Here is a 26366-nt window from a genome sequence, read left to right as displayed (position 1 = left end):
ATTGTTTCAGCTCGTTTCCGCGCCAATTTTCACCAATATTGACTGGATTTCAGGCATAATTCAGAACATGATAGATTTATTATATCTGGATTTTCTGGAGTAATAATTACACTGAAAACCACTGTGAATTTTCCCAAGTTTTCCCGAGGTCCAACCATGCAAATCATCGCAAATAAAAATTCAGTGCTGAGTTATAGTTGGAATGAGTCCCGAATTTTAACGATCGGGAAAACGATGAAAATTTCCATATTTCGGCAATTAATGTCGTATAGTATCAACTGGTACTCTTTGCTATTTTCGATTGAATGTTTTCAGTGTGTATAGTGTAGTAGACAAAAAATGAAGCAGACCCGAGTCGAGGCCGAATGGTTAACTTGTAAGAACTTGCAAGTTTTTTGCAAGTTCTTACAAGGCGATGCATCGCCTTGCAAATTTTTCTTCCATAAAATTTGCAAGTTCTTACAAATTAACCATTCGACCTACAAGTTCTTACAATTTAACCATTCGACGTACAAGTTACTTACAAGTTAACAATTCGCACACACAAACACCAAACACCACTACACACACACCACGCACACACAAACCCGCACACACATACACAGACACACACTAAACCGTAAAAGAATTTTGCAAGACATGAAAGTATATGGATGTTTGGAAAATATAGAATCTGGAAAAGTGTGAATTGAAATTTAAAAAAAGGATATACAAATGAAGGGCCATTAAATTATTTTGAGAATATGCTGACATATGGATTTGAAAATTCAATCCAAGTTAAAAATTTGGGAACATAAAGCAATCGCCAGGAAGCTAATTGAGATCTACAATTTTTGAATGGAATTGCAAAAGGATCTCTATTGAATTGATAAAATTCAAAAAGTAACCATTTTGTCTACTTAGGTTGAATTGTATTATGTTATTCAAACAGAGCAACTAAAGTCCACGCGCCTTCAACGATAAATTACTGAATATTAAATTGAATTAAGCAATAAGAGTTGTGTTCGACCGGAACGAACTTGCAAGAAACTCACAGGTTAGCCATTCGTCTTGCAAGTTCTTAAAGTTAACCATTCGATTTACAACTTTTTACAAATTAATCATTCGACTTGCAAGTTCTTACAACCCGGGCCGAGGAATTTGGCCAAAATTATGTAAGATCAGAGGTAACTAGCGTTGACAAGTCGGAAAATTCACCGCAATTTTCTTACATAATTTTGCGTTGAATGCGTTAAATTTAAAGACAAAAATTCAACGCATTCAGCGCAAAATTATGTAAGAAACTGCGGTGAATTTTCCAACTTGTCAACGCTAGTTGCCGCTGATATTACATATTTAGCGTTGAATTTAGCGTAGATCTTACAAATTTAGTGTTGAATTTAGCGTAGATCTTACATAGTTTTGCGTAGAAATTAGCGTTGATCTTACAAAAAATCAACGCGTAGAACTCTGGGTATGGAGCTCGAACCACTGACCTGCTGTTTACTTGTCGCATCTTCTACCATTGCGCGACCGTACCTTGGTTTCCTTAAGAGCCGCAATCCTTATAAAGCGTAGATCTTACATATTTTGCGTTGAATTTAGCGCAGATCTTACATAGTTTGCGTTGAAATTAGAGTTGATCTTACAAAAAATCAATGCGTAAAACTCTGGGTATGGAGCTCGAACCACTGACCTCCTGTTTACTTGTCGCCTCTTCTACCATTGCGCGACCGTACCTTGGTTTCCTTAAGAGCCGCAATCCTTATAAAGCGTAGATCTTACATAGTTTTGCGTTGAAATTAGCGTTGAACTTACAAAAAATCAACGCGTAGAACTCTGGGTATGGAGCTCGAACCACTGACCTCCTGTTTACTTGTCGCCTCTTCTACCATTGCGCGACCGTACCTTGGTTTCCTTAAGAGCCGCAATCCTTATAAAGCGTAGATCTTACATATTTTGCGTTGAAATTAGCGTAGATCTTACATATTTTGCGTTGATTTTAGCGTAGACCTTACATATTTTGCATTGAATTTAGCGTAGAACTTGCATATATTTCGTTGAATTTGGCCTAGATCTTACATAATTGCAACGTATTCAACGCATTTATCATGTGAGAAGTACTGGAAAAAATTTAAAATTTTTTGAAGTTTTGAAAAAAATTTGAATTCCTATTCCTAAAATGGACTGAAATGGTTTTTGCACCGTAAGAGAGCAAATGGTTATTTTTTTTGCGGACTTCATTTTTCCCAATTGTGCAGTATAGGGGTCGAAATAATAAAAAACTTAATTTTTCGAAAGAAAACTTGAAAAATTTGAAATCTTCAAATGGTCTGAATTGGATTTTGCACTATAAAAGAGCACTAAAAAGTGGCTTTTTTGCTGACTTCGCTTTTCTCACCTGTGAAGTATCGGGGTCGAAACAGTGAAAAAATTGAATTTTAAAAAAAACTTGAAAAAACTTTTGAAATCATAAAGTGGTCTGAAATGAAATTCAAAAAATTCAACTTTAAATTTGTAAGATCTAAGCCAAAATTCTACGCAAAATTTGTAAGCGTTGAAATTATGTAAGATCTACGCTAAATTCAACGCTAAAAATGTAAGATCTACGCTACAATTCAACGCTAAATATGTAAGATCTACGCCAAATTTCAACGCAAAATATGTAAGATTGGCGATGAATGCGTTGAATTTATGTAAGATCTACGCTAAATTAAATGCTAAGTATGTAAGATCTACGCTAAAATTCAACACTAAAAATGTAAGATCTACGCCAAAATTCAACGCAAAATTATGTAAAATTGGCCTTGAATGCATTGAATTTATGTAAAATCTACGCTAATTTCAACGCTAAATATGTAAGATCTACGCCAAATTTTAACGCAAAATATTTAAGATTGGCGCTGATTGTGTTGAATTTATGTAAGATCTACGCTAAATTCATTGCTAAAAATGTAAGATCTACGCTAAAATTCAACGCTAAATATGTAAGATCTACGCCAACTTTCAACGCAAAGTTTGTAAGATTGGCGTTGAATGCGTTGAATTTATGTAAGATCTACGCTAAATTCAACGCTAAATATGTAAGATCTACGCTAAAATTCAACGCTAAATATGTAAGATCTACGCCAAATTTTAACGCAAAATATGTAAGATTGGCGTTGAATGTGTTGAATTTAGGTAAGATCTACGCTAAATTCAACGCTAAATATGTAAGATCTACGCTAAAATTCAACGCTAAATATGTAAGATCTACGCCAATTTCAACGCAACATATATAAGGTCGGCGTTGAATGCGTTAAATTTATGTAAGATCTACGCTAAATTCAACGCTAAATATGTAAGATCTACGCTAAAATTCAACGCTAAATATTTAAGATCTACGCCAAATTTTAACGCAAAATAGGTAAGATTGGCTTTGAAAGTGTTGAATTTAGGTCAGATCTACGCTAAAATTCAACACTAAATATGTAAGATCTACGCCAAATTTTTTACGCAAAATATGTAAGATTGGCGTTGAATGTGTTGAATTCAGGTAAGGTCTACGCTAAATTCAACGCTAAATATGTAAGATCTACGCTAAAATTCAACGCTAAATATGTAAGATCTACGCCAACTTTCAACGCAACATATATAAGGTCGGCGTTGAATGCGTTAAATTTATGTAAGATCTACGCTAAATTCAACGCTAAATATGTAAGATCTACGCTAAAATTCAACGCTAAATATTTAAGATCTACGCCAAATTTTAACGCAAAATAGGTAAGATTGGCTTTGAAAGTGTTGAATTTAGGTAAGATCTACGCTAAAATTCAACACTAAATATGTAAGATCTACGCCAAATTTTTTACGCAAAATATGTAAGATTGGCGTTGAATGTGTTGAATTCAGGTAAAGTCTACGCTAAATTCAACGCTAAATATGTAAGATCTACGCTAAAATTCAACGCTAAATATGTAAGATCTACGCCAACTTTCAACGCAAAGTATGTAAGATTGGCGTTGAATGCGTTGAATTTATGTAAGATCTACGCTAAATTCAACGCTAAATATGTAAGATCTACGCTAAAATTCAACGCTAAATATGTAAGATCTACGCCAAATTTTAACGCAAAATAGGTAAGATTGGCTTTGAAAGTGTTGAATTTAGGTAAGATCTACGCTAAAATTCAACGCTAAATATGTAAGATCTACGCCAATTTTAACGCAAAATATGTAAGATTGGCGTTGAATGTGTTGAATTCAGGTAAGATCTACGCTAAATTCAACGCTAAATATGTAAGATCTACGCTAAAATTCAACGCTAAATATGTAAGATCTACGCCAATTTCAACGCAACATATATAAGGTCGGCGTTGAATGCGTTAAATTTATGTAAGATCTACGCTAAATTCAACGCTAAGTATGTAAGATCTACGCTAAAATTCAACGCTAAAAATGTAAGATCTACGCTAAAATTCAACGCAAAATTATGTAAGATTGGCGTTGATTGCGTTGAATTTATGTAAGATCCACGCTAAATTCAACGCTAAATATGTAAGAGCTAAGCTAAAATTCAACGCTAAATATGTAAGATTGGCGTTGAATGTGTTGAATTTATGTAAGATCAACGCTAAATTAAACACTAAATATGTAAGATCTACGCTAAAATTCAACGCTAAAAATGTAAGATCTACGCCAAAATTCAACGCAAAATTATGTAAGATTGGCGTTGAATGCATTGAATTTATGTAAAATCTACGCTAAATTCAACGCTAAATATGTAAGATCTACGCCAAATTTTAACGCAAAATTTTTAAGATTGGCGTTGAATGTGTTGAATTTATGTAAGATCTACGCTAAATTCAACGCTAAATATGTAAGATCTACGCTAAAAATCAAGGCTAAATATGTAAGATCTACGCCAACTTTCAACGCAAAGTTTGTAAGATTGGCGTTGAATGCGTTGAATTTATGTAAGATCTACGCTAAATTCAACGCTAAATATGTAAGATCTACGCTAAAATTCAACGCTAAACATGTAAGATCTACGCCAAATTTTAACGCAAAATATGTAAGATTGGCGTTGAATGTGTTGAATTCAGGTAAGATCTACGCTAAATTCAACGCTAAATATGTAAGATCTACGCTAAAAATCAACGCTAAATATGTAAGATCTACGCCAGCTTTCAACGCAAAGTATGTAAGATTGGCGTTGAATGCGTTGAATTTATGTAAGATCTACGCTAAATTCAACGCTAAATATATAAGATCTACGCTAAAATTCAACGCTAAATATGTAAGATCTACGCCAAATTTTAACGCAAAATAGGTAAGATTGGCTTTGAAAGTGTTGAATTTAGGTAAGATCTACGCTAAAATTCAACGTTAAATATGTAAGATCTACGCCAAATTTTAACGCAAAATATGTAAGATTGGCGTTGAATGTGTTGAATTCAGGTAAGATCTACGCTAAATTCAACGCTAAATATGTAAGATCTACGCTAAAATTAAACGCTAAAAATGTAAGATCTACGCCAAAATTCAACGCAACATTATGTAAGATTGGCGTTGAATGCATTGAATTTATGTAAAATCTACGCTAAATTCAACGCTAAATATGTAAGATCTACGCCAAATTTTAACGCAAAATATTTAAGATTGGCGTTGAATGTGTTGAATTTATGTAAGATCTACGCTAAATTCAACGCTAAATATGTAAGATCTACGCTAAAAATCAACGCTAAATATGTAAGATCTACGCCAACTTTCAACGCAAAGTATGTAAGATTGGCGTTGAATGCGTTGAATTTATGTAAGATCTACGCTAAATTCAACGCTAAATATGTAAGATCTACGCTAAAATTCAACGCTAAATATGTAAGATCTACGCCAAAATTTTAACGCAAAATAGGTAAGATTGGCTTTGAAAGTGTTGAATTTAGGTAAGATCTACGTTAATTTCAACTCTAAATATGTAAGATCTACGCTAAAATTCAACGCTAAATATGTAAGATGTACGCCAATTTCAACGCAAAATATATAAGGTTGGCGTTGAATGCGTTGAATTTATGTAGATCTACGCTAAATTCAACGCTAAGTATGTAAGATCTACGCTAAAATTCAACGCTAAAAATGTAAGATCTACGCCAAAATTCAACGCAAAATTATGTAAGATTGGCGTTGAATGCGTTGAATTTATGTAAGATCCACGCTAAATTCAACGCTAAATATGTAAGATCTACGCTAAAATTCAACGCTAAATATGTAAGATTGGCGTTGAATGTGTTGAATTTATGTAAGATCTACGCTAAATTCAACGCTAAATATGTAAGATCTACGCTAAATATGTAAGATCTACGCCAAATTTCAACGCAAAATATGTAAGATTGGCGTTGAATGAGTTGAATTTATGTAAGATCTACGCTAATTTCAACGCTAAATATGTAAGATCTACGCTAAATTCAACGCTAAATATGTAAGATCTACGCTAAAATTCAACGCTAAATATGTAAGATCTGCGCCAAAATTCAACGCAAAATTATGTAAGATTGGCGTTGAATGCGTTGAATTTATGTAAGATCTACGCTCAAGCGTAGATCTTACATAAATTCAACGCATTCAACGCCAATCTTACATAATTTCGCGTTTTTTAGCGTTGACACCTCGGCCCGGGAAGTTAACCATATTTTGCAAGAGTCTTGCAATATCTTACAAGTTAACCATTCGGTCTCCAACCGGGGACAGCTCTGGCCCGTTATATGTAATAGGTCAAAGTACACATTGCTTACTCAATGATATTTCCTAAATATATATTCAACGCTTTTCATGCAAAATTTTAGCGCAGTTCAGCGCAGTTAGCTCATTTTCTGTAAGGTTTCCTTGCTGACAATTTTCTATATATAACGCAATTCAGCAAAATTTTAAAATCATTTTCTGAAATAATTTTTTGGATGTACATATATACGAAGTTTGTGTTGCTGTCACTTTTTCTGTGGTGGGTAGCCTGGTATGCTTGAAAGTACTACCTATGAGAGTTTGAGACTTAGAATTGAGACATTCCGTCACAAAACGCATTTGAAATTAATTTAAAAAGTTTTCCGATTTTTCTCGACAAAAATATACCTCTCATGATTCCGTTCTTATACAGAGTTGATGTAAAATCATCACATGTCGTCTCTGATGAATCAACAAACACTTCACAAATCTCACTAAGAGGTTCTATATTGTTTGTTTGAAAAGAACTGTAATCTCTTGAACTGTCCAATCCCAGTCCACAATATGAACTTGGCTCACAATGAACTCCAACTGACCAATCAAATCGCTTCATAACAGCCAAGCATTCAATTTTGTTCAGACCCGTGTGGGTTATAATAATTGCATTGAAATAAGGCATTTTGGGAACTTTAAAGTCGCAGTTTTGATAAGTGTCGAGACATTCTCGGAGCAAGTTAGCATTGACAGCCCTAAAAGTAAAGGAAAAGAAAATAAAGGAGAGCATTATAAGAGTTTTTATTTGTACAGCCTCAACCCAAACTAAATAATAGCTCGAAGTGTTTGATAAAAGTTCAATTCTGATATTTAACATGGAAAACTTGAAAGGGTAACCATGGTTTGGATAAAGAGTGAATATATTTATTCACTTATTTTACATGCTTAACTGTCCAACATTTAAAAAAAGGAAAGAGCTAACTGTAGCACTATATCACTTTGGGGGAAAACTGCAAAACCATTCTCAAAAAAAGGTGTTTTCTTTATATTTCTGAAATTTAAGATAAGTGAACCTTGAAGAACCACTGAAAAATTTCCTAAAAGTAAACTTTGTTTCTCCAATCAATTAGAGCTACTGAAACGACCAGATGCATTTTTGCCAAAGTAAACACAATCTAACGTCCCTCGTCTAGAAAATTAATAATTGAAAAGTACTCGATTGCCTTTAAAATGGAAATTCCACCAATTATTATAGTAGCAAACTTCAAACACAATGTTTCACCTGCAAGAGACAGCATCGCAAACAAAGAAAAAATGATATTCTTGTTTTGTGTACATTCCTAAAATAAAACCTAGCTTATGTGAGTTCGCTCTATGATTTTAAACCTTAACCCCCCTCCCCCTTCCTCTCCCCTACCCCCTTCCCCCTTCCTTCCCCACTGCCAAACTGATTTTACCCCAACTATGGCGCCCAGGTCGAGGTGTCCAGACTGGTTTACCCTCTGATCAGACCATCTTCGAGCGCATAAGGGAAGGCCTCTACTGCTATTAAGTCTGCATCTCGCCTGATCAGAAAGTGAGGTGGGTGTGGAAAAGTCTGATTGCATGAGGATTACAGATCACACTAGACTGATCAGGAATGCCGTTCGAGCGCATGATAATTTTATCAGAGTAGGCCTTCGGCCGCACATAAGTCTAATCAGGATCCTCTACTAACGCACGAAAGAAACACTTTTTTTTTACTGTTGTCCAGTGTCCCCGCATTTAAATGTATGTTGAAGTAAGAAGGCTTCAATATTGGCAAAAACCATCAAAAATCCAAGAACTAAGGCAATAAAATTACATAATATCTTATGTCCTATCACGCAGTTCAGACTTTTAATAAACTATATGCACTTCTAATTGTCAAAAAATTGATCAACAGAAGCTTATATATTATAGCGAAAATCAATTTTTTTTGCCATGTAACTGAAAAGTGTTTTAGATTGATCAGTGAAATTACTTACTTCGGCAAGATAGATAATATCGCCACGATATAGACACTTCAGTCTGGGACCTTCTAATCAGAGGTCAATTTTTTCTGAGACAGTGCAGAGACGCAATTTCTGCCTGGACTTCAACCTGGGCGCCTTTGAACCCGGTTGTAAATTGGAAAATATTTTGTACACGAACTAAAGGCTGCGTGCGAATGAGAGCTGGGCGAGAATGTTCCGAGTAGGCGAGGAACTATAAACTCATTTAGGTCCTTTTTGTTCTGTAAAATTTTTCCAATCCAGATATTCATTGTCGAGGCTTGTGAGGGGTATCATTAGAAAGCCCGTCCAGCGTAGAATATTTTTTAAAACATTTTTTGAGCATCTCTTCCGCATCTCTCCTCGTAAATCACTTCAATTTCGCTAACAAATGTGATAAAATTGTGGACGATAGAGTTGATGGTTTTACTTCTAAAGATAGAAGATTATTGTTGAACGGTTTGACTCAATTTTTCGAAACTCACCTATTTCACCAAAAAGGCACAAAATAAGCTTCTTTAGTGCAGTTTCTTTCAACTCTCCGGAAGAACACATCTAATAACTTCTGACCCGATATTTGTTAACTCCAAAGATGGCTAGTTTAACATGCGCTTCCTTTGAGCGTATGTTAATTAACATTTTGCCGGTTTTTCTGCTATTTTAATTATATAATTATCCAAAATTGCACCATTTACTTCTGAAGTATTGAGTTTTTGTTGTCAATTTATCCATTTCCAGATTATTTGGAACAATCACGTGTTTCTAATTTAAAAAAAAACAATGGCAAGGTTAGTTTTTGTCAAATCGTGGCCGAAAAAGAAATCGGATTGTAATCAGTCGCTGTCTGTTTTAATAAAAATTGGCATTTTTTTGTTTTTTAATGTTAATTACGGAAGACAACAATTCACATCGGGGCTTGCTATTGAGCTAACCAAGGATTGTCCTCAGCTTCTAGGGAATGTCAAGGAAACCCACCCACATTTCGTAGTCCAAAGCTTGTGGTCGTTTTCACTCCTAAAACTGAACAATGGACTATAGGGCTTTGAAAATTTTTCTATTCTTTTGTTCAAAGTGTAGCATAAGGTCAGCAAAGACAGTTTGCATCTCGTTCCTAATTGTTTGACAATTAAAGTTTATTGCGTTTTTAATTTTTGATTAATGCTTTTTTGGCTTTGATACTACGAGAATTCATTGAAAAATTCAGTTTTTGGGCATTTTCCCCTCTTTCAGCTTCTTTTTTGTCTTGTCACATTACTGACAGCTCGGATATCATTTTTTTGCCTTGAAAAATTGGGCACAATTGAACAAATCAACTTTTCTATTGAATAAAGTCTGTTTTTAACGGCTTTGATACCGCCTTCCGTCAAAACTTAATAGAATTTTTTATTTAGTTTTCGTTCGTTTTGCAAGCGTCTTAAAAATTCTGCTTAATTACAGGTCTTAGTGGCTTCAAACTGATGCACAAATGAACCAACTTACTTATTTCATTGGATAGCTAAAGTTTTTCATGCCTTTGAAATCAAATGTTTTTACTTATATTGACGAATTTTCGGACTTTGCAACTTCTTTTCTTTCGTTTGAAATAAAAATGCTGAAGTTTGTTTTCAGGACATCAAAAATAAATTGGAAGATTTTGAAAAAAAGATAGCAAAAAGTTCTTCATGTTATAAAGATGTTGCTCGTTATTAGAATGTACAGAACTGACAATTCTGTATGTGCTTACTACCTCCCTGCTGTGTGTTGTAGCTAGTAAAATATTAGGTAAGAAAAATGTGAATTTCACGGCACTTATATCGCCTTGTTCGATACGTTCCGCTCCGCTGTCTCGAGAGGGAATCAGTCTGCTTGGAATCGCCCTTCAAGCGATCATGTTTATGTGACAGTTGGAGTTGAACTGGACACAAACATAAACAATGTCGATGCAGTTATCAACGAGATCTCTTCTTTCTCTTCTCTTCGGAGACGTGTTCCAGTGCTTTCAATGCCAAGTCTTTGGTCACAAAACGCAAGAATGCACGGAAGACATTCAATTCCTCAGATTGAATTTGTGCGTACAAGCTGAAAAACTATATCGTCCTCCGCCAAGCCTTTAGGCGCATTCACTTCCCTGAAGAACATGATCCGACTCCATCTACAAAGACTACAGGCCCTCACCGCCATTTATCTCCAAAAATCCTCGAAACAGTGGTTGATGTGCGAATGAAGCTGTCAATGAGGCCGAGTCTACCAGATCCACCGGTTTCAAAGCCGACGAGCTCATCCAAGAGATCAGGGATTTTGACGGAACAGAAAGAAATAATATCGTCACCAGCTGCCAATTTTTACCCCATGAACCCAGCAAACAAGAACGCCAAATGACTTACAGGTTTCCGACAAACTGACCCAATCTGACTGCTACGTCCAAAACTAATAACGCACCCCTAGTTGAGAAGACCGAACAAAAACTACAAAAAAATTGTAAGAAATCTTTGGTATCTTCGGTTTCAAACGTAAGAAAGTTTCGGTATGCTCAGTTTGTTCGGTATCGTTGGTTTCGAAAGTTTCAAGACACATTTTTAATTTTAAGACACATTTGTTTCAAGACACATTTTTTAAAAATTTTATTGCCTGAATTGCCTCATTTGCTGTTGCAACTGAAATGAATACAATTTTTGCAATATACGAACTTAGCAACAAATTTAGCAAAAGTGTTTGTCTTACCCGAATCATCCTGAAGGAACCAAATTAGTTTTTGGGACTTCAATTATAGATCTACTCAAAAATTTCAGTTTTGGCAAGCGATTTATTTTCAAATGTTCCAACTTTGTTTTCAAAATGGGGGAATATATATGCGAGGCTGGCTTACTTCCGACAATCAGAAATTTCACTCTTTGTTTGCGCATTCTAGAAAAGAAAACAATCCGTAGCTCTTAGAGGCTAGTTTAAATTTTCTATAAAAATAACTAAATGTGTTGCAAGTGGGAAAAGTGGAGCTGTTTAAAAAAATGAAAGGAAATCTTTTAGGTAAAAGTTTGGAATAACTGAGTGCTGAATTATTAACTTAATAATTCAATAATTAATATTTAATAAAATAAAAACTTGAAAAATTTCAATGAAACTATAAAAAATGAAATAACTTCATTTAATTGTACAAAATCGCTTGAAATTAGATCAAAAAGAAGATTTTGTTTTAAAAATTATGTGTACAAAAAAAATGAACTGGAAAAACATTTTTTTGGTATTTTCTCTCTCTCTCTCTCTCTCCCCTCCTTATCCCTCCCCCTCCCCCTTCCGCTCTCTCTCTCTCTCTCTCTCTCTCTCTCTCTGTCTGTGTGTCTGTCTGTCTGTCTGTCTGTCTGTCTGTCTGTCTGTCTGTCTGTCTGTCTGTCTGTCTGTCTGTCTGTCTGTCTGTCTGTCTGTCTGTCTGTCTGTCTGTCTGTCTGTCTGTCTGTCTGTCTGTCTGTCTGTCTGTCTGTCTGTCTGTCTGTCTGTCTGTCTGTCTGTCTGTCTGTCTGTCTGTCTGTCTGTCTGTCTGTCTGTCTGTCTGTCTGTCTGTCTGTCTGTCTGTCTGTCTGTCTGTCTGTCTGTCTGTCTGTCTGTCTGTCTGTCTGTCTGTCTGTCTGTCTGTCTGCCTGCCTGCCTGCCTGCCTGTCTTCTTCTTCACGACTCATTTGGGCTATTAATGTTTGGAATGTACAATATTTTTTGTATATCCAACCTTAAACAGCTCTATTGAACAAGATTATCGTAAAGTGAAACAGACGATGAGTTTCAATTAAAAAGAGCAAAAAAACTCAATTTCTTTTTACTTTGAAAACAAAAGTTAACCTATAAACTTAATTTTTGCACTCTGAATAATTTCTTTGATTTGTTATGTCAGGCGATATACACAATTAACGACTATGCTACTCCTTATCTACAAGTTAAAAACAGAAAACAAATTTACTAGAAAAAATGAAAGAACCAGAAATTCTGACAAATTTGACTACATCTCCTATGGTTTGTTTTTTTGACCTTCCAAACAATTTTTTTGATGAATATCAAGCCTCTATCTAACAGACTATTTGTTCCAACGGCAAAAATATAGGAGCATATATGTAGATTTTTTAGTAAAAAAAGATTAAAGTTCTCATTTTTAATTCAGATATGCATTGACTTTGTGTAAATTTTGTGGGCATATACCCCAAAACTCCAACACACCTCCTTTGTGTGTTTGCAAAAATTATTGGAATGAAGTGGCACAGAATTGCTCAATTTTGAGGTATTTGAATATAAAAGAGTATATTCAGAAAAAAGGAAGAAATGTTTTCTATCCAAATTCTGTTGATTAATCATGATTCTGCAGGCCGCTTCGAAAATTTAGCACTTCATGTGCCCAACAGACCTTCTCTGTAAATGAATAAAAACGTGAAGTACTTTGAAGACATTTCTATTATATTTTTGTATTAAACTTCAAATGTACTATTAAGGAAAATTTTCTATCAGATTAGCAAACTATAAAATGACAGATTTGTTTTTTCAAGCGAAAATCAAAATATAGCACAGAAATTGCAACGCTGAAAAGTTTTTTGTCTCAAACTCAAGACTTCAGAGTTAAATTAATCATGATTTTTGCGCTGCTCCAACGCTTTAAATTCAATTGGAAGTTAATTTAATTTTGATTTCAAAAGGAAGCATCGGTATTTTTTCACTTAAAAAAAAACAAATAAAAATTTCTTTATTGTAAAAACTTTTTCATAATTTTGGCAGCTTACAAGTCAAAACCATGTCCATCAGTTGATTAAGGCTTTCATAGGTCTATGATTTGCTCGATTGATAACATGGGTATATTGTAGCAAGAAGGAAAAAAACATTCATCTGAGAAAAAAGAATTAAAATTATCTTTGTCAATTATGCAACTGTCCTTTCAATTTAATCTTGGTTGCCGTTAAAGCGTACTTACACCAGATGACTCGAAATTAGTTGAAACATCAGAATACATCAGGCAAACAGAACTAAAAAAAATTTTATCTCGGTAAGAAAACGTAAATACCTTTAACTGCATATAACTTCGTCGATTCGTCACGTCAATATTAAAACTATATTTTGTTTTAATTGATTTAAAAAAAGCAAAAATAGATTTTGTCCAAATATAAGATTATTGTATTGAAAACAACTTGAAACTGGATTTTTGTCACAGAAAAAAACTTCAATTTTCGATGGTTGCTTCATAGTCGGTTAATTTTTTGAGAAAATTATACTATTGGATGTTGAGTCTTATTGTTTGGTAGATATTCCATTAGTGGGACATAAACTTATTATTCCAAACACTAAGATGAGAAAAAATGGTCAATTGTTTTTTTGCGAGTTTTTGGCATGCAAACTGAACGATTCGCGTGATTGTTTGAATTAAGTTTTTTAAGACTGATTGCCCTTACTGAACTTCAGTTTTCTGAGGACAAACTCCATCCTGAAAAAAATTACGCTCTATATGAAGTAAAATCTGTAAAAATCATACGCAAATAAGTTTTTTGACATTATTGTTTGCATAGTAGAGTAAGTTGTAATCTTGGCTGCTCCAAAAAATGCTTCAATATTTGTTTTTCATGACTTATAGTAAAAAAAAATTTACTAAGAACAAAAGTTTTTTTAAAAAAAACGACTTGTATGTTGGAATGCTTTTTTGCCACGCAGAGTCTCACCTGAGCCCTCTAATTTCTTTTTACGTCATGATAACTTTCTGCCCTGCTTTCCAGATATTTCAATGATTGTAAACTGAAACCTTCAACGTAATAACCAATTTCATGGAAAAAAGTTAGAAAATTTAAGCAAATTGCTATAAACACGATCTTTCGAATCGATGATTTATCTTTATCGTAATAAGTAGTTTATTTTGAATAGATTTGAAGGGATGCTCATGCTATGTACTGCTCAATATTAATTTTAGTAATAAAAGTTTCATGAGATCTGACAAACACAGTTAATAAAATATATAGTCACATAATCAAAAATATATTGGTAGGTTAAAAATATGCAACACTGTTTAAATGATCTGAATATCTTCGGCATTAGTATAAGTAAACATGGCGCAGTACAATTTGATTGTTATGAAGGCATGGTGTATCCCCTATAGGCAGTTCTAAAAGGTTGAAACAACTGAAGGAAAAAGAATTCGAAAAATTATCCCTAGTTTCGAAAAATGCTCAAAATTTACCAAGAGAGCTTTTACCATTTGCATATGCATTTTTAAAACCTAGAGGTGAGCAATATTATTAAACGGTACTGAGTTGAAATCCAATAAGTCAAGTTTTATTTTTGTGATAAAAAAATCCAAGGAACGTCTCAGATCTTAAATTGTCTCTGAAATGCTTGTTTCAAACTGCTGGGTTTGCAGATAAGGTTCACTTCCACTAGATCAAAGAACTTTTCCTAAACACATTAGGTTCAGATTTTTGTTTGTGTATTTCAAATTGGCAAACTTATTAGTTACCACTATGTTTTTGTGCTCTTAGTTTTCAAGTCAAACTTTTTTTTTTTCAATTTTTCAAAGCCGTTATTTTTCAAAAATTAAAACAATATTTCTTTTCGATTAGTATCCATCTTTGATATTGTGTGTACGGTTTCATTGTAGAACGTCTCTAATTTTCTGAGATTTTCAGTTATGCTTTTGTTTGAAAGTATCACTGCTTTTGCTGTGTATGTTTTAATACATTTTGTGTAAATGTTCTTCAGAGTGATCAATAGGCCGTTTCTTGAAAAAGAAACAAAAAAACTCAAAACATGAAAGCACAGATATAGTTTTCTAATCAGTATTTTGAATTTTTCCAAGAACATGGAGGCTCGGTAATGTGCGTTAGCACATTAAGTTTCGACCCCGCTCATCGACATTTTTCACTTAATTGTCTACCAAATGAGGAAGAGATAAAAAAAATTAACATATCAACATATCGTTCAACAAACTACTAAAAGACTAACACAATCTACTCTAGAGGCCCCTGAGACCTGTGGCTACCATAATATGACTACCAGAAAAGACGGCAAAAAAACCAAAAAAGTTACAAATAATAATTACGACCAAAATTCCTTGTCCATTTTTGAAAACCACTATTAACCAAATCATAATGGCATCATATAAAATTTATACTCAGAAGATTAACCGGCACTTTTTTGGAACAAAATATGGGTTTTTGCTTCAATGCAATTTGGCAAAAAGTTGACTAGAAATGAACAAAAGGGGCAAAGTTTATAAAAACATTTTTTTTTCAAAAAAAAAAGAATTAAATTTGAACTGATTAGAAACATTACGCATCAAATGAAATCATTGAGAGAGTATTTTATATTTCAATATAGAGCGACTGTGGCATTTCATTAACCAGGATATGTCTTACGTCTACGAAAAGAACGGCAAATACAGGCAAAAACTAAAAACTTGCACGAAAAATTATGCACGAAAAGGATGTCCCCCAATTAATTAAATATTAAGCTGATCACTAAAGCAATAAAAAATTTTCGTTTTTAACTTTTAAAGGTCACAACTTTTGGAAATCATTTGACGCCCATTATTGTGGTACTGTGAAAAGAAAAGAAAAACCTACAAAAAAAGGGGCAAATATGCAAAATTCACAATAATTGGTTTTATGAAAACTGGTTGTTCCAAGAAGAAAGATCATTTGCGGAAAAGAAAATTGTTTCGAAGAGCAAATTGTTTTTCAATGGATAAATGATGTTAATTTTATATCGAGATGCTTAGCTACAATTTAACAGAAATAAAATTAGCAGATCTCAAAAATCGATCTCTCTTTTTTATTAAAAACAAATATTTTCAAAAGTCATTGCCAACAAAAGCTTTCGACAAAAAGATTAGACAATTTGTCTTTTAATTACTCGGAAAATTAGTTGCGACTGTTTATGATGAGACTAAATCATAAGAATATAAAATATCATCAAATGAAAGCTGAAAAATTAAGTTTCACAAACAACTTTACGAAACCACAGATTTGAAGCTATTAAGTTCATAAGATATTAACAACGAGAATATAACATCTTCATTTGCGTCTCCTTGACCATCACAGCCTCTTTCTGTAAAACGACTATTACAAAATTACAACAAAAAAACACAAACCTGAAAAGTATCTGAACTTCACAAAATTCTTCTGAAACAAATTGTCTAAGCCCTGAAGACATCATATAAAACGTTTAAACAACAAAAACTTATTGCTTGATTCAACGAAACGTTAAAAAGAGCTATAAATAGTGAGGCTTATTTACGACTGATACAACATTGTAAAATACGAAAAAAACGCAAACCAGAACAAAAAGGTGTAAGTTGAAGAATACAATTACAAATTTTAAAAAATCAATTCGAAAGTCCAAGCAACCATTAGCTATTTACCAATATCAGTTATTAAGTTCATTTGTTTTTCTATAGTTGGCCACTGAGACCTTTAACAACACAATATTTGACATAAGACAACAAAAATTAACAACAAATACAGGGCAAAAATAAAAATTAGACCAATATCTGCAAGAGAACGCTGTCGCAGCCCTTCAAACCATATGTTATGAAAACAAAAAACATGTTGAGTTTCAAATGTTGTAAAGCATTTTTCAGTTACAATGTTAAATAATGTTATAATTCACAAATGAAACAAAGACAACAGCAAAACTGGGAAAATAGGCACAAAAATCAGAAAATTTTGTCTGAAAACTCATAGTACCAAAAGCAAGAAAACCTTCTGTTAACACAATCGGCCGGAAAACTAGTTGTTATTGAATACTATGGAAGGGTTGACCTGTACTTACTGAGAATAAGCAAAATGCTGACTAAAGTAATATAAAAAAATGACAAGTTCAAAAAGTCACAGAATTTTTCTTAAAACAAATACATCCAATAACATAAGAGACATTAGTTAACAACCAAATGAATAGACAAGGTTCACTTGCACCTCTTGAGAAAACAAATTGAGATCTTTGAGAGTTTAAATTTAAAAATCAGACTGCCAAAAGAATAACAATTGAAGGCAAAAGACAAGAATTCAGTTAAATTTTACTATAACTCTTCCTCAAAGCCATAAAAACTTGGTTCTCTGAAAACAAACTGTACCTAGATTTGGCCTCAAATTTACGTAAAATGGAGCTCTCATTAACGGAGCCGTGAATAAAATATTGTCAAATATTAACATTAAAAGAACAAAAGCAAAATATTTTTAAGTCCATGATATTATCGATTCTCTTCCTGATTTTGTCGCTTGCCCAGCAAAGCGACAAAGTGTTCCAAGTATTTGCAAATAGGACTAACTGTTGAGTGGAGTTCTTCAAATATTGAAAAAAAATGCATTTTATACAATAAGGGAGTTAAATCTCAAAAAACGGAAAATTTTTAATTCCAGAAGACATTCATACGGCATCTAATTGCCACTAGCGCTCTCTTTGAGTTTGGGGTGTCTGTGTTAAGGCTTCTAAGTCACTAAGTCTGGCAAACTTTAACAAATTGGACCAAAAAGCATATATTGTGCCATTTTTGATTTAAAAAATTTGAATTTTGAAAATTGTATCAAAAATTTTAGCCAAAAAAACTTCAATCATACAATTCAGCATTGCTCTAACGGTAACAACAACACTCTGCCGTTGATAATTTTAACTTATTTCGAATTATATTAGCGAAATTGTGCCAAATGACGAACATTTCTGGTGAGTAAATTCTTTTTCTAAGAAGTAGACTATTTTGGCTGATGAATATCAAATTAAATAGCAAAATAAACCAATTTCATCAGTTTTTAATTGCTAAGCCTGTTTTTGAAATTTGCTTCCAAATCATGAACTTCATAAGCAAACTTCAATTCATAGATCCTATATTATAATGAAGAGGACCTTCAAGAATTTACCTGATTATAATTTGTTTTCTTTTGCGTACGTTCAAGCGCACATTCAAGCGCGTCATTCTTTGTTCACAAAACTTGTGGAGCTCAGCAAAAGTACTCGACAAAAACAACATTTTCAACTATCTGTGTTATAAAGGTGCCACGCAGAGACGTGCACCTGTCATCTTAATCAATTATAATCGTATCCCGGGTCGAGGTTTGGCGGTGAATTTTTGTAAGAAATGCGGTGAAATGCGGTGAAAAAAAATAATTTTCACCGCGTATTTCTTACATCTTTTTGCGGTGAATGCGGTGAATTATTTATTTTCACCGCGTTCTCAGTATTCTTACAAAAAAGAATCGTCCCCACACAGGTTCGAACCTCTGACCTCCTGCATGCCTTCCACTGCTTAGTGCACTGCGCCACTTCTCACGCTAACCTTTGAAATTTCTTGTGAATTTAAATCAGATTAAGTAAACTTTGGAAATCATATGTGGTGAATTTTTGTAAGAAATGCGGTGAAATGTGGTGAATTATTTTTTTTCACCGCATTCACCGCTTTCACCGCATTTCTTACATTATTTTGCAACAAAAATGATGCGATGAATTTTTGTAAGAAACGCGGTGAATTTTGCAGTGAATTTTTGTACGAAATGCGGTGAAATGCGGTGAAATATTTATTTTCACCGCATTCACCGCAATCACCGCCTTTCTTACAAAAGTTCACCGCATTCACCGCATTTCTTACAAAAATTTACCCAAAAACCTCGACCCGGGATTTAAAAAATTCCTTTATAAATAAACTTCGTGTTTTTAGTTTCCGGATTTTATATTTCTTTACCTAAGGGAGATTCAATTATCAAAAAAATGCCCAAGACGTATTGATGGGCAATAACAACCCACAGTTCACAACTTACCGGTTGCACAACTTGGATCTGATTGCGCGTCCAGGGTTTCAACTGCTACTAGAAGGTTGTGATTTTCAAAATGAACTAGAAAGCAATGGTTTATTGGATCAGTCAGCAAAAGTTGTTCGAAGGCGAAAAACGGCGAGACTTAACTTGGGTTTGAACCCAACTGTATGGGTTCAAACGAAAAAGAAAAATGTTCTGTTTCCAATTTGGTTATGGCACCGGCTTGACATGAAACGGTAGGAGGTGAACATATAATAAACGTGAAAAGTCGAGAAAACTTGTGAAAAGTGTTCGTTTTAAAGATGTTCAGAATTTAGCACGTTACAGATCAGACATAACGTCTGATCTGTAATGAGCTAAATTTTCATCAACAACGTGATCTAAATTCTGATCATTAAACATCTTTAAAACTTGAGCACTTTAAAGCTTGAGCACAAGATGACTCGTTCATGTAGGCGGCAGACTTTGCTATGGTGCTCGTCCAGTAATCAAAATTCAATTTTACCCCATGTGCGTTTAAACTTATCTGATCGCTAACGCACACCTCGACGGGGGCACTGTTCATATGGCAATAGCATGATACATTATAGCAAACGTTTTAAATTGGACATACAAATAACAGTAAGTTTATAAACGCCAATGAATTGCAGTATAATAATTTGAAAGTCACCCAATTTATATTAATTGAGGTCTACAACACAAACCGCATGGCGGCGAGAACTAATATAATCGTCGTGAATTAAAAAATCGCCAAAACATTCCAAAAGAATCGCCCTGTCAACTGTACTCGGTTCATTTGGCTGTTTAAAACCCCATCGTGTGATGTATACTTCTTCGCCAGTTATGTTGTTGTTAAAAATTGGTCCAGAGTTGGCCTTGGTCCAGACTGAAGTCCAGAAATATTTATCCGGTAAAGGTTCACATATTTCTTTGATTGCGTCTGCAGTAGCAGAAAGTTCATCGAACAGGCGTCCGCCATCCCGACTCAAGCATTCAGACTTGGCCTCTAAAATTATCCAAAGAAAACAGACCAAAAAAGGACGAAGGATCTAGCCTTGACATTGGCCATGAAGAAATAGTTTTTCGTTTCCTTATTTTTTTTAAAGAGAGAAATATTAGAGAATGCCAAAAAGATCTAATTTTATTGATATGCTGAGTTCAAACGCAGACAATCACACGTTGATCACTTCCTATCAATTCTTTCGCGATAAAAATGTTAACTGAATGAATTAAGACGTTTCAAGATTGTCAGGGTGTGTATTGTAACATTATACCAGCTTTACAATAAATTTGTTGATAGGCTCAAATTTTGAAAAAAAAAATAAGAAGAATACATATTAAAGCTATGCACAATTAACCGAAATTACAGGAATTAAATTTGATCTAACTTGTGCCCTTCCTGTTTGAAATATTTCAGAGTTTTCGGCTCTTCATTTTCTTTATTCAGTAGGTAAAAAGCAAAAAAAACTAATTGAAGAAAAGCTGGATTTTACGAAAACAGCCTCCACAAAATTATACAACTAAAAAGATATACAAAGCGTTGTTAAGGTTTGATTCAAATTGACTCTAATAGCCAAATCTAGTCCCGGACTTGTAAAAAACAATGCTTGACCATAAGTTCGTATTTTAAGAACTTCCTTGACCCAATTGCACCATAAAAGATTTAAGCTTCGTTTTATGAAATTTTCAGCTGGACATTAGCTGCTCGCCATCAGCTGCGCTTTAACTGTACTCTAGCTGAACCTTGCTGTTTTTAGCTCGACCCCAAAAAATAAATACAATCAAGGTGTTGTCTATTGCATATTAGGTAGTCAACAAGTTTTGACATTTCAAGTTGTTAATCTTCGGGTAGTTGAACTGAAAGCGAGAAAAGATAAAACATAAAAACCAAGAGTGTCATAGTTTCCTATCCAAATCCACAAAAAACACCCACCAGACTTATTGTTGATGGAATGACGACTGTCAGAATTATGGCAACTTGTTTGGTGCAAGGAAAAGTCTGGCAATAAATGGTCCACGCAACGACTAATTTAATAATAGTATTCAATTCTTAAGAAAATTATTTTGGCAAATTTTTAATTGTGTTCTACAGTGGGTTTTCTGCTGCAAGGATAGTTTGGTATTGACCTTGAAGGCTTGTGCATCCACAGAGGAAAAAAAAAAAATAACTACAGTTATTTAAAAAAAAACAAATACTCGACACATGAAAAGACCATGCTCAACTCAGGTGTGTTCAAGACGAGACTATTTTTTGATACATGAAAAATTAGCACTAGACCTTGAATTGCTATTAAAAGACACTTCCTTGACCTATGATTAACTGCACTCATGAAAAGACTTTATCCCGGCTTTAATTTACCTCAGTGTTGGACCTTAATAAAGGCCAATTGTAGACTCCCCACTAGAATCACTAGAACTATAAGGTTCTATCATAAGTCGGCGTCTGGACCAGGGTGCAGATTACATAAGGTTGAGATATTTTTTCACAAGAAATTTGTTTATGGCTTTAAAGCCTTTAACTTTCTGAACCAAATGGTCATTGTAATGAAGGACAATTTGATACGGTACTCATGCTAAAATAATCAAGTTAATGGTCGGTGGTATAATCAAACAATGACTACAACCAATGCACCTTCTAAATAATCCTGCAAATAATAAGCACCTCCAAAAAAAAACAAAAAACTTAGTGGGATAAATCCAGAAGGCGCAGCTGAAAACTCCCTTTGTACTTTTTGAGCCAAGATGGCAAGGGAATGCACTGGAAATTAAAATTTATTGATATTTTGTAGCTTCCACCCCAACTAACGCTCATCAAAATAATCCACTTTTATTTTTCTGTAAAATCATTAGTAATCATTGCTCATCATTATTAATAATGATTTTCAACAAAGGATGCAAGGAAAACCAACTCAAACCATTGAAATGGAATAATGGTACTGGCCAATTGTTCAACAATGAACTCTTCAAAACTCATAAGGCAACTAAAAACATAAATACGATTACTCGGTCGGAAAAAAAACAGGAGATAATAGAAAAAGTAATTTGAAAAAAAAAAATAAAGATTTAGTTAATGCATTTTTACCATTTTAGTGTCCAGAATGCTATACGTATTATACCGTTATTTAAGTTGAAAGCAGCGATAGTCTTTGTTTGTGCAATAACAATTTTGAAGACAACAACTGAAAAAATGCTTTTTTAATCTTTTTATCCATACATTTTTTGCTTATGGACTTTTTGGAGACAGTAACAAAAACTCAAATTTGTTCTTTTATTATCAACTTTGGGTTACATCGGCAAACTGTGAAAATGTTGATTAATATTTGGTATCATTTACGTGAAGTTTATGCGACATTTATGTGGAATATCAAGCATTGAGGGGTCTATTTTCGTAACATTGTTAGTTTCAATCTTTTATCTTCTATACCAAAATTTTTATATTTGAAAATGATAATAATAAGAAAAATTCAATAAGGAAAAATATTGCTTCCCAAAACTGGTCTAAAAAGTTTGTATAAAGTCTTGGTCACGTAACCGTTTTTTAGGGAAATTGCTAAAATGCTTGGGAAGATATGGCTACTGTTTTTTGCAACTATGCGGCTAGTTTACGACTTGACTTCAAACGTTTCAATTTTTAAAGCTCTTAAGTTTTTTTAATTGATATTTGAATATATGGGTCGCCCAATAATTTCAATTATTTGCTTGTGTAGTTAGCTGGCTTCCTTTTTCGCATACAAAAATTAGCAGCCAGGGGAACATGAATAACTTTTTCTGCAGGATTATGTCAACCCCGTAATTAAAAATTTCCATCTACCGACAATTCGAAGAGCAAAAATTTGTAAAACCCACTTTTATTAGATTTGATGTGACGTTTCAACTCTCGTATTTCTACACAAATTGCTTTTCCGGTTTTTTGAGGTAACATGATCGGTTCCTCGATTTTATGCAAGGATCTTATATGACTTCCCTGATTTCATACAAAGATCATATAGCTTTTCCTGAAATTTATTCAAGAACTATAAATGATTTCCTGAGTTTCATACAAGAATCATATAGGATTTCCCTGATCTCATATTTCTCCATATTCTCCATAAATTGTTTTTTGTGTTTCTTGAAGTCTTATGAGATGTGAACTGTGAATAAAATCCTAGTCTTCCGGCAAATATCATATATGATTTCCTGGGTTTTACTCAAGAATCGTATATGATTTCCTAAGTTTCATGCGTGGATCATATATGATTTTCTTGGTTCCATGCAAGCATCGCACTAAGAACTACGTTTTGATTTGTATGACATCATATATGATCCTTGTATGAAATTTAGAAAAAGCCGACTTTATTTTTTAATTCGTTTATTCCACTTTATTTCCTTATTATTCCATTACTCCTAACATAATGCTACCTGCATACAATTTAAAAGATACTAGGAAACTTTTATTCTCTCAGCCATCAAAATTTCTAAAACTTTCTTTATAACATCTTCAAGGATTGAGTTGTACAAAAAAACCGATGATAGAAACCAGCAATCTATCATTTGCCTGGCAAGGTTGACACTTACTGGGTACGAATCTTACAGAAAGAAAAGTTAACTGCACTGCTAAGAGTCGTCAAAGTTTAACTGCTCAAACTCTTGCAAGACCCTTAAAGGGTGATGCATAAAGGGTGATGCATAATCATGCAAGAATTTTACAATAGTCTTGGAAGAAAATGACGATTTTCTGAGGAGATTTCTCCCCGGTTTTCAAGCTTTGATCAGAAATGCTGCGAGCTGTCCTTTTCGAATTTAAAATCACCGAGCCCAAGCCAAGGAGTCAGCATTAAGAAACGCAAAAGAAATATATAAATTTGGGAGTAAAAAATTTGCATTAAAGTAAGATTTTTACTAAGCCTTCCATAAAAACATTACCAATTTTAAGTGCTATTCGTACTAAGTTTAGCAATTTAAAGCCTTATCATACGTTGTTTTAGCATTTCAAGTTGTGGATTCTATATAAATATGTTGTTTCTAAGCATTGATCTTATGTATTTGTAACGTTTTTAAACATAGATCTTACATAAACGCCACAGTTAGATTTGGTGTTGATCTTACAAAATATAACGTTTAATTTACCATTGACCTTAAATAAATTTAGCGCGTTACAGTTAGCATTGATTTTACTTAAAATAGCATTTAATTTCAGCGACAATCATTCATATGACGAACGCTTAATACTTGTTTTGATTTTGAGGTTGCATTTAACTTCGGGTTGCGTACAGTTATATAAAAACTCATTTAAAAAGTGTTTCATTAGAGTGTACTATTTGTGCTTCAAAATTTTCGTACAAAGCAGATATAGAAGATCTATAGAAGATAACAAAAATAAAAATGTACGCCTGGAAACGCTAAAATTATGCAAAATAGACGCTTAAACTCGTTAGCGTAAAACTCTTACGCGTTAGCGGTAAAAAGCGTTAGTAAGTTAGAAAATTATCCGCACATTTTTTGTTTTTTTTGGCGGTGAGTGCGTTGAATTTATAATTTCAATTTCAATTCTTCCACTGCAAAATTTTATTTAAAAAAATCTGCGGAGTACTTTTCAACTTTCCGTCGAGGTTTAAAATTAAGAGACAACGCTATAAGTGCTTCAAAAATGTAACATCAAGGTTTAGAAAGGGTAACTTATGCATTTACGCTTTAAAACGCTGAAGTTATGTACTATCAACGCTTGGATACGATAAAAAAATATATATAAGATCTGTGCTCGGAAACGCTGGCTCAAGAAAAAGCAAACAATAAATTAGGCTGGACAAAAATACAGAGACTTACGAATCCACGACATGGTCCCGCTGAGCCTCAGGTATTTGCGAGCGACTTTCCTTGAGGCACTAGAACCACCTACGCACTGAGCGACAGTTCCGGTAGTACCATTGTACCCAAGGCAAGGGCGTTCCTTTTCCTTCACCAGTTGATAAGAAGAGTTGGATTTAATAACCAATGTTGGATTCCACTCACCCCACTCGTACGTCACTAAATGGGTTTCAAAATTTTGCAAAAAATAGAATTAATCAATTGGCGTTCTTTTTAAAAATCGTTAAACAAATCTTTTAGGGCTTTCGAGAACTATGTTTGCGAGCACTTCGTCGTCCAATTCGAGGAGTTAAGACCAAAGTCAGATGCATCTGATGAGATTCCAAGCATTCGAGTTACATGCTTCCGAAAAGTCTCAGAGCGCAGAAACGTCTGTTGAATAGTCTGGAACTTATGTCGGCAAAGAAGGACGTAGAAAACAACGCTTTTAAAAACTAAACGTATCTAACGATTGACCCGAACGCAGATATGCTACAGTTTACGCAGAAAAGAATTTTGATGTTAGAGAAAAATTTTATATCTGTGTAATTCCGCTCATTTTGAATCTTTTCAGCCGGACTGACCATCCAGATTGTTTCATTATAAAAACAGCATAGTTCAATACTAACTTGTGAAACCTGTACTGGAACAGCAAATTTACATAGAAAAAGTCCGTCAGAACTTTTGCAGCTTTGGAGTAAATCAAAAACTACTTGGTCATGTCCAAAAACCATAAAAAGTGCATAAAAAAGGTTTAGGAACAATACCAGTTCCATTTACATTTACAATACAAGTTTCATTTACATTCACAATACAAGTTTCATTTACATTCTATATACGGTTTTCAACTAGGATCTAACAGAACCGACAAGATCTACAAAAGATCCAACCCTTGCACAACCAGATTCTCCTACGTAACGTTCAATGTACATTCCATACGTTCACTACGTTCCTTATAATCTCCTCAACTATTTAATAATTGCAAATCTTAATAAAGAGTAGTCGTACTCACAATGCATTGGCATTCACTACCTTCCGGATCGCGTTGGAGGTGTATTCATGACCTATTGAGTCCTTTTACACATTTTTCTAAATACATCAAATTTTATCTAATAATTTTATTATTGCAG

General features: G+C 33.8%; 1 protein-coding gene across 1 annotated transcript in view; it reads right to left on the bottom strand.

Moving 5' to 3' along the window:
- The window catches only part of LOC142336920 (uncharacterized), a 39858-nt gene extending 32345 nt beyond the window's left edge, over window positions 1–7513 (bottom strand). The window contains exon 1 of the mRNA XM_075385904.1: window positions 7083–7513. Within this exon, the coding sequence (XP_075242019.1) occupies window positions 7083–7458 (376 nt within the window). The 5' untranslated portion in view covers window positions 7459–7513. The remainder of the gene's footprint in view (window positions 1–7082) is intronic.
- Window positions 7514–26366: the final 18853 nt, after the last annotated feature.

Source organism: Convolutriloba macropyga, chromosome 3 (assembly GCF_964194025.1).
Source record: "Convolutriloba macropyga chromosome 3, txConMacr16.3, whole genome shotgun sequence".
NCBI lineage: Eukaryota > Metazoa > Xenacoelomorpha > Acoela > Convolutidae > Convolutriloba > Convolutriloba macropyga.
Note: the sequence above shows the minus strand (reverse complement) of the source record. Positions and strands in the feature narration are given on the sequence as shown.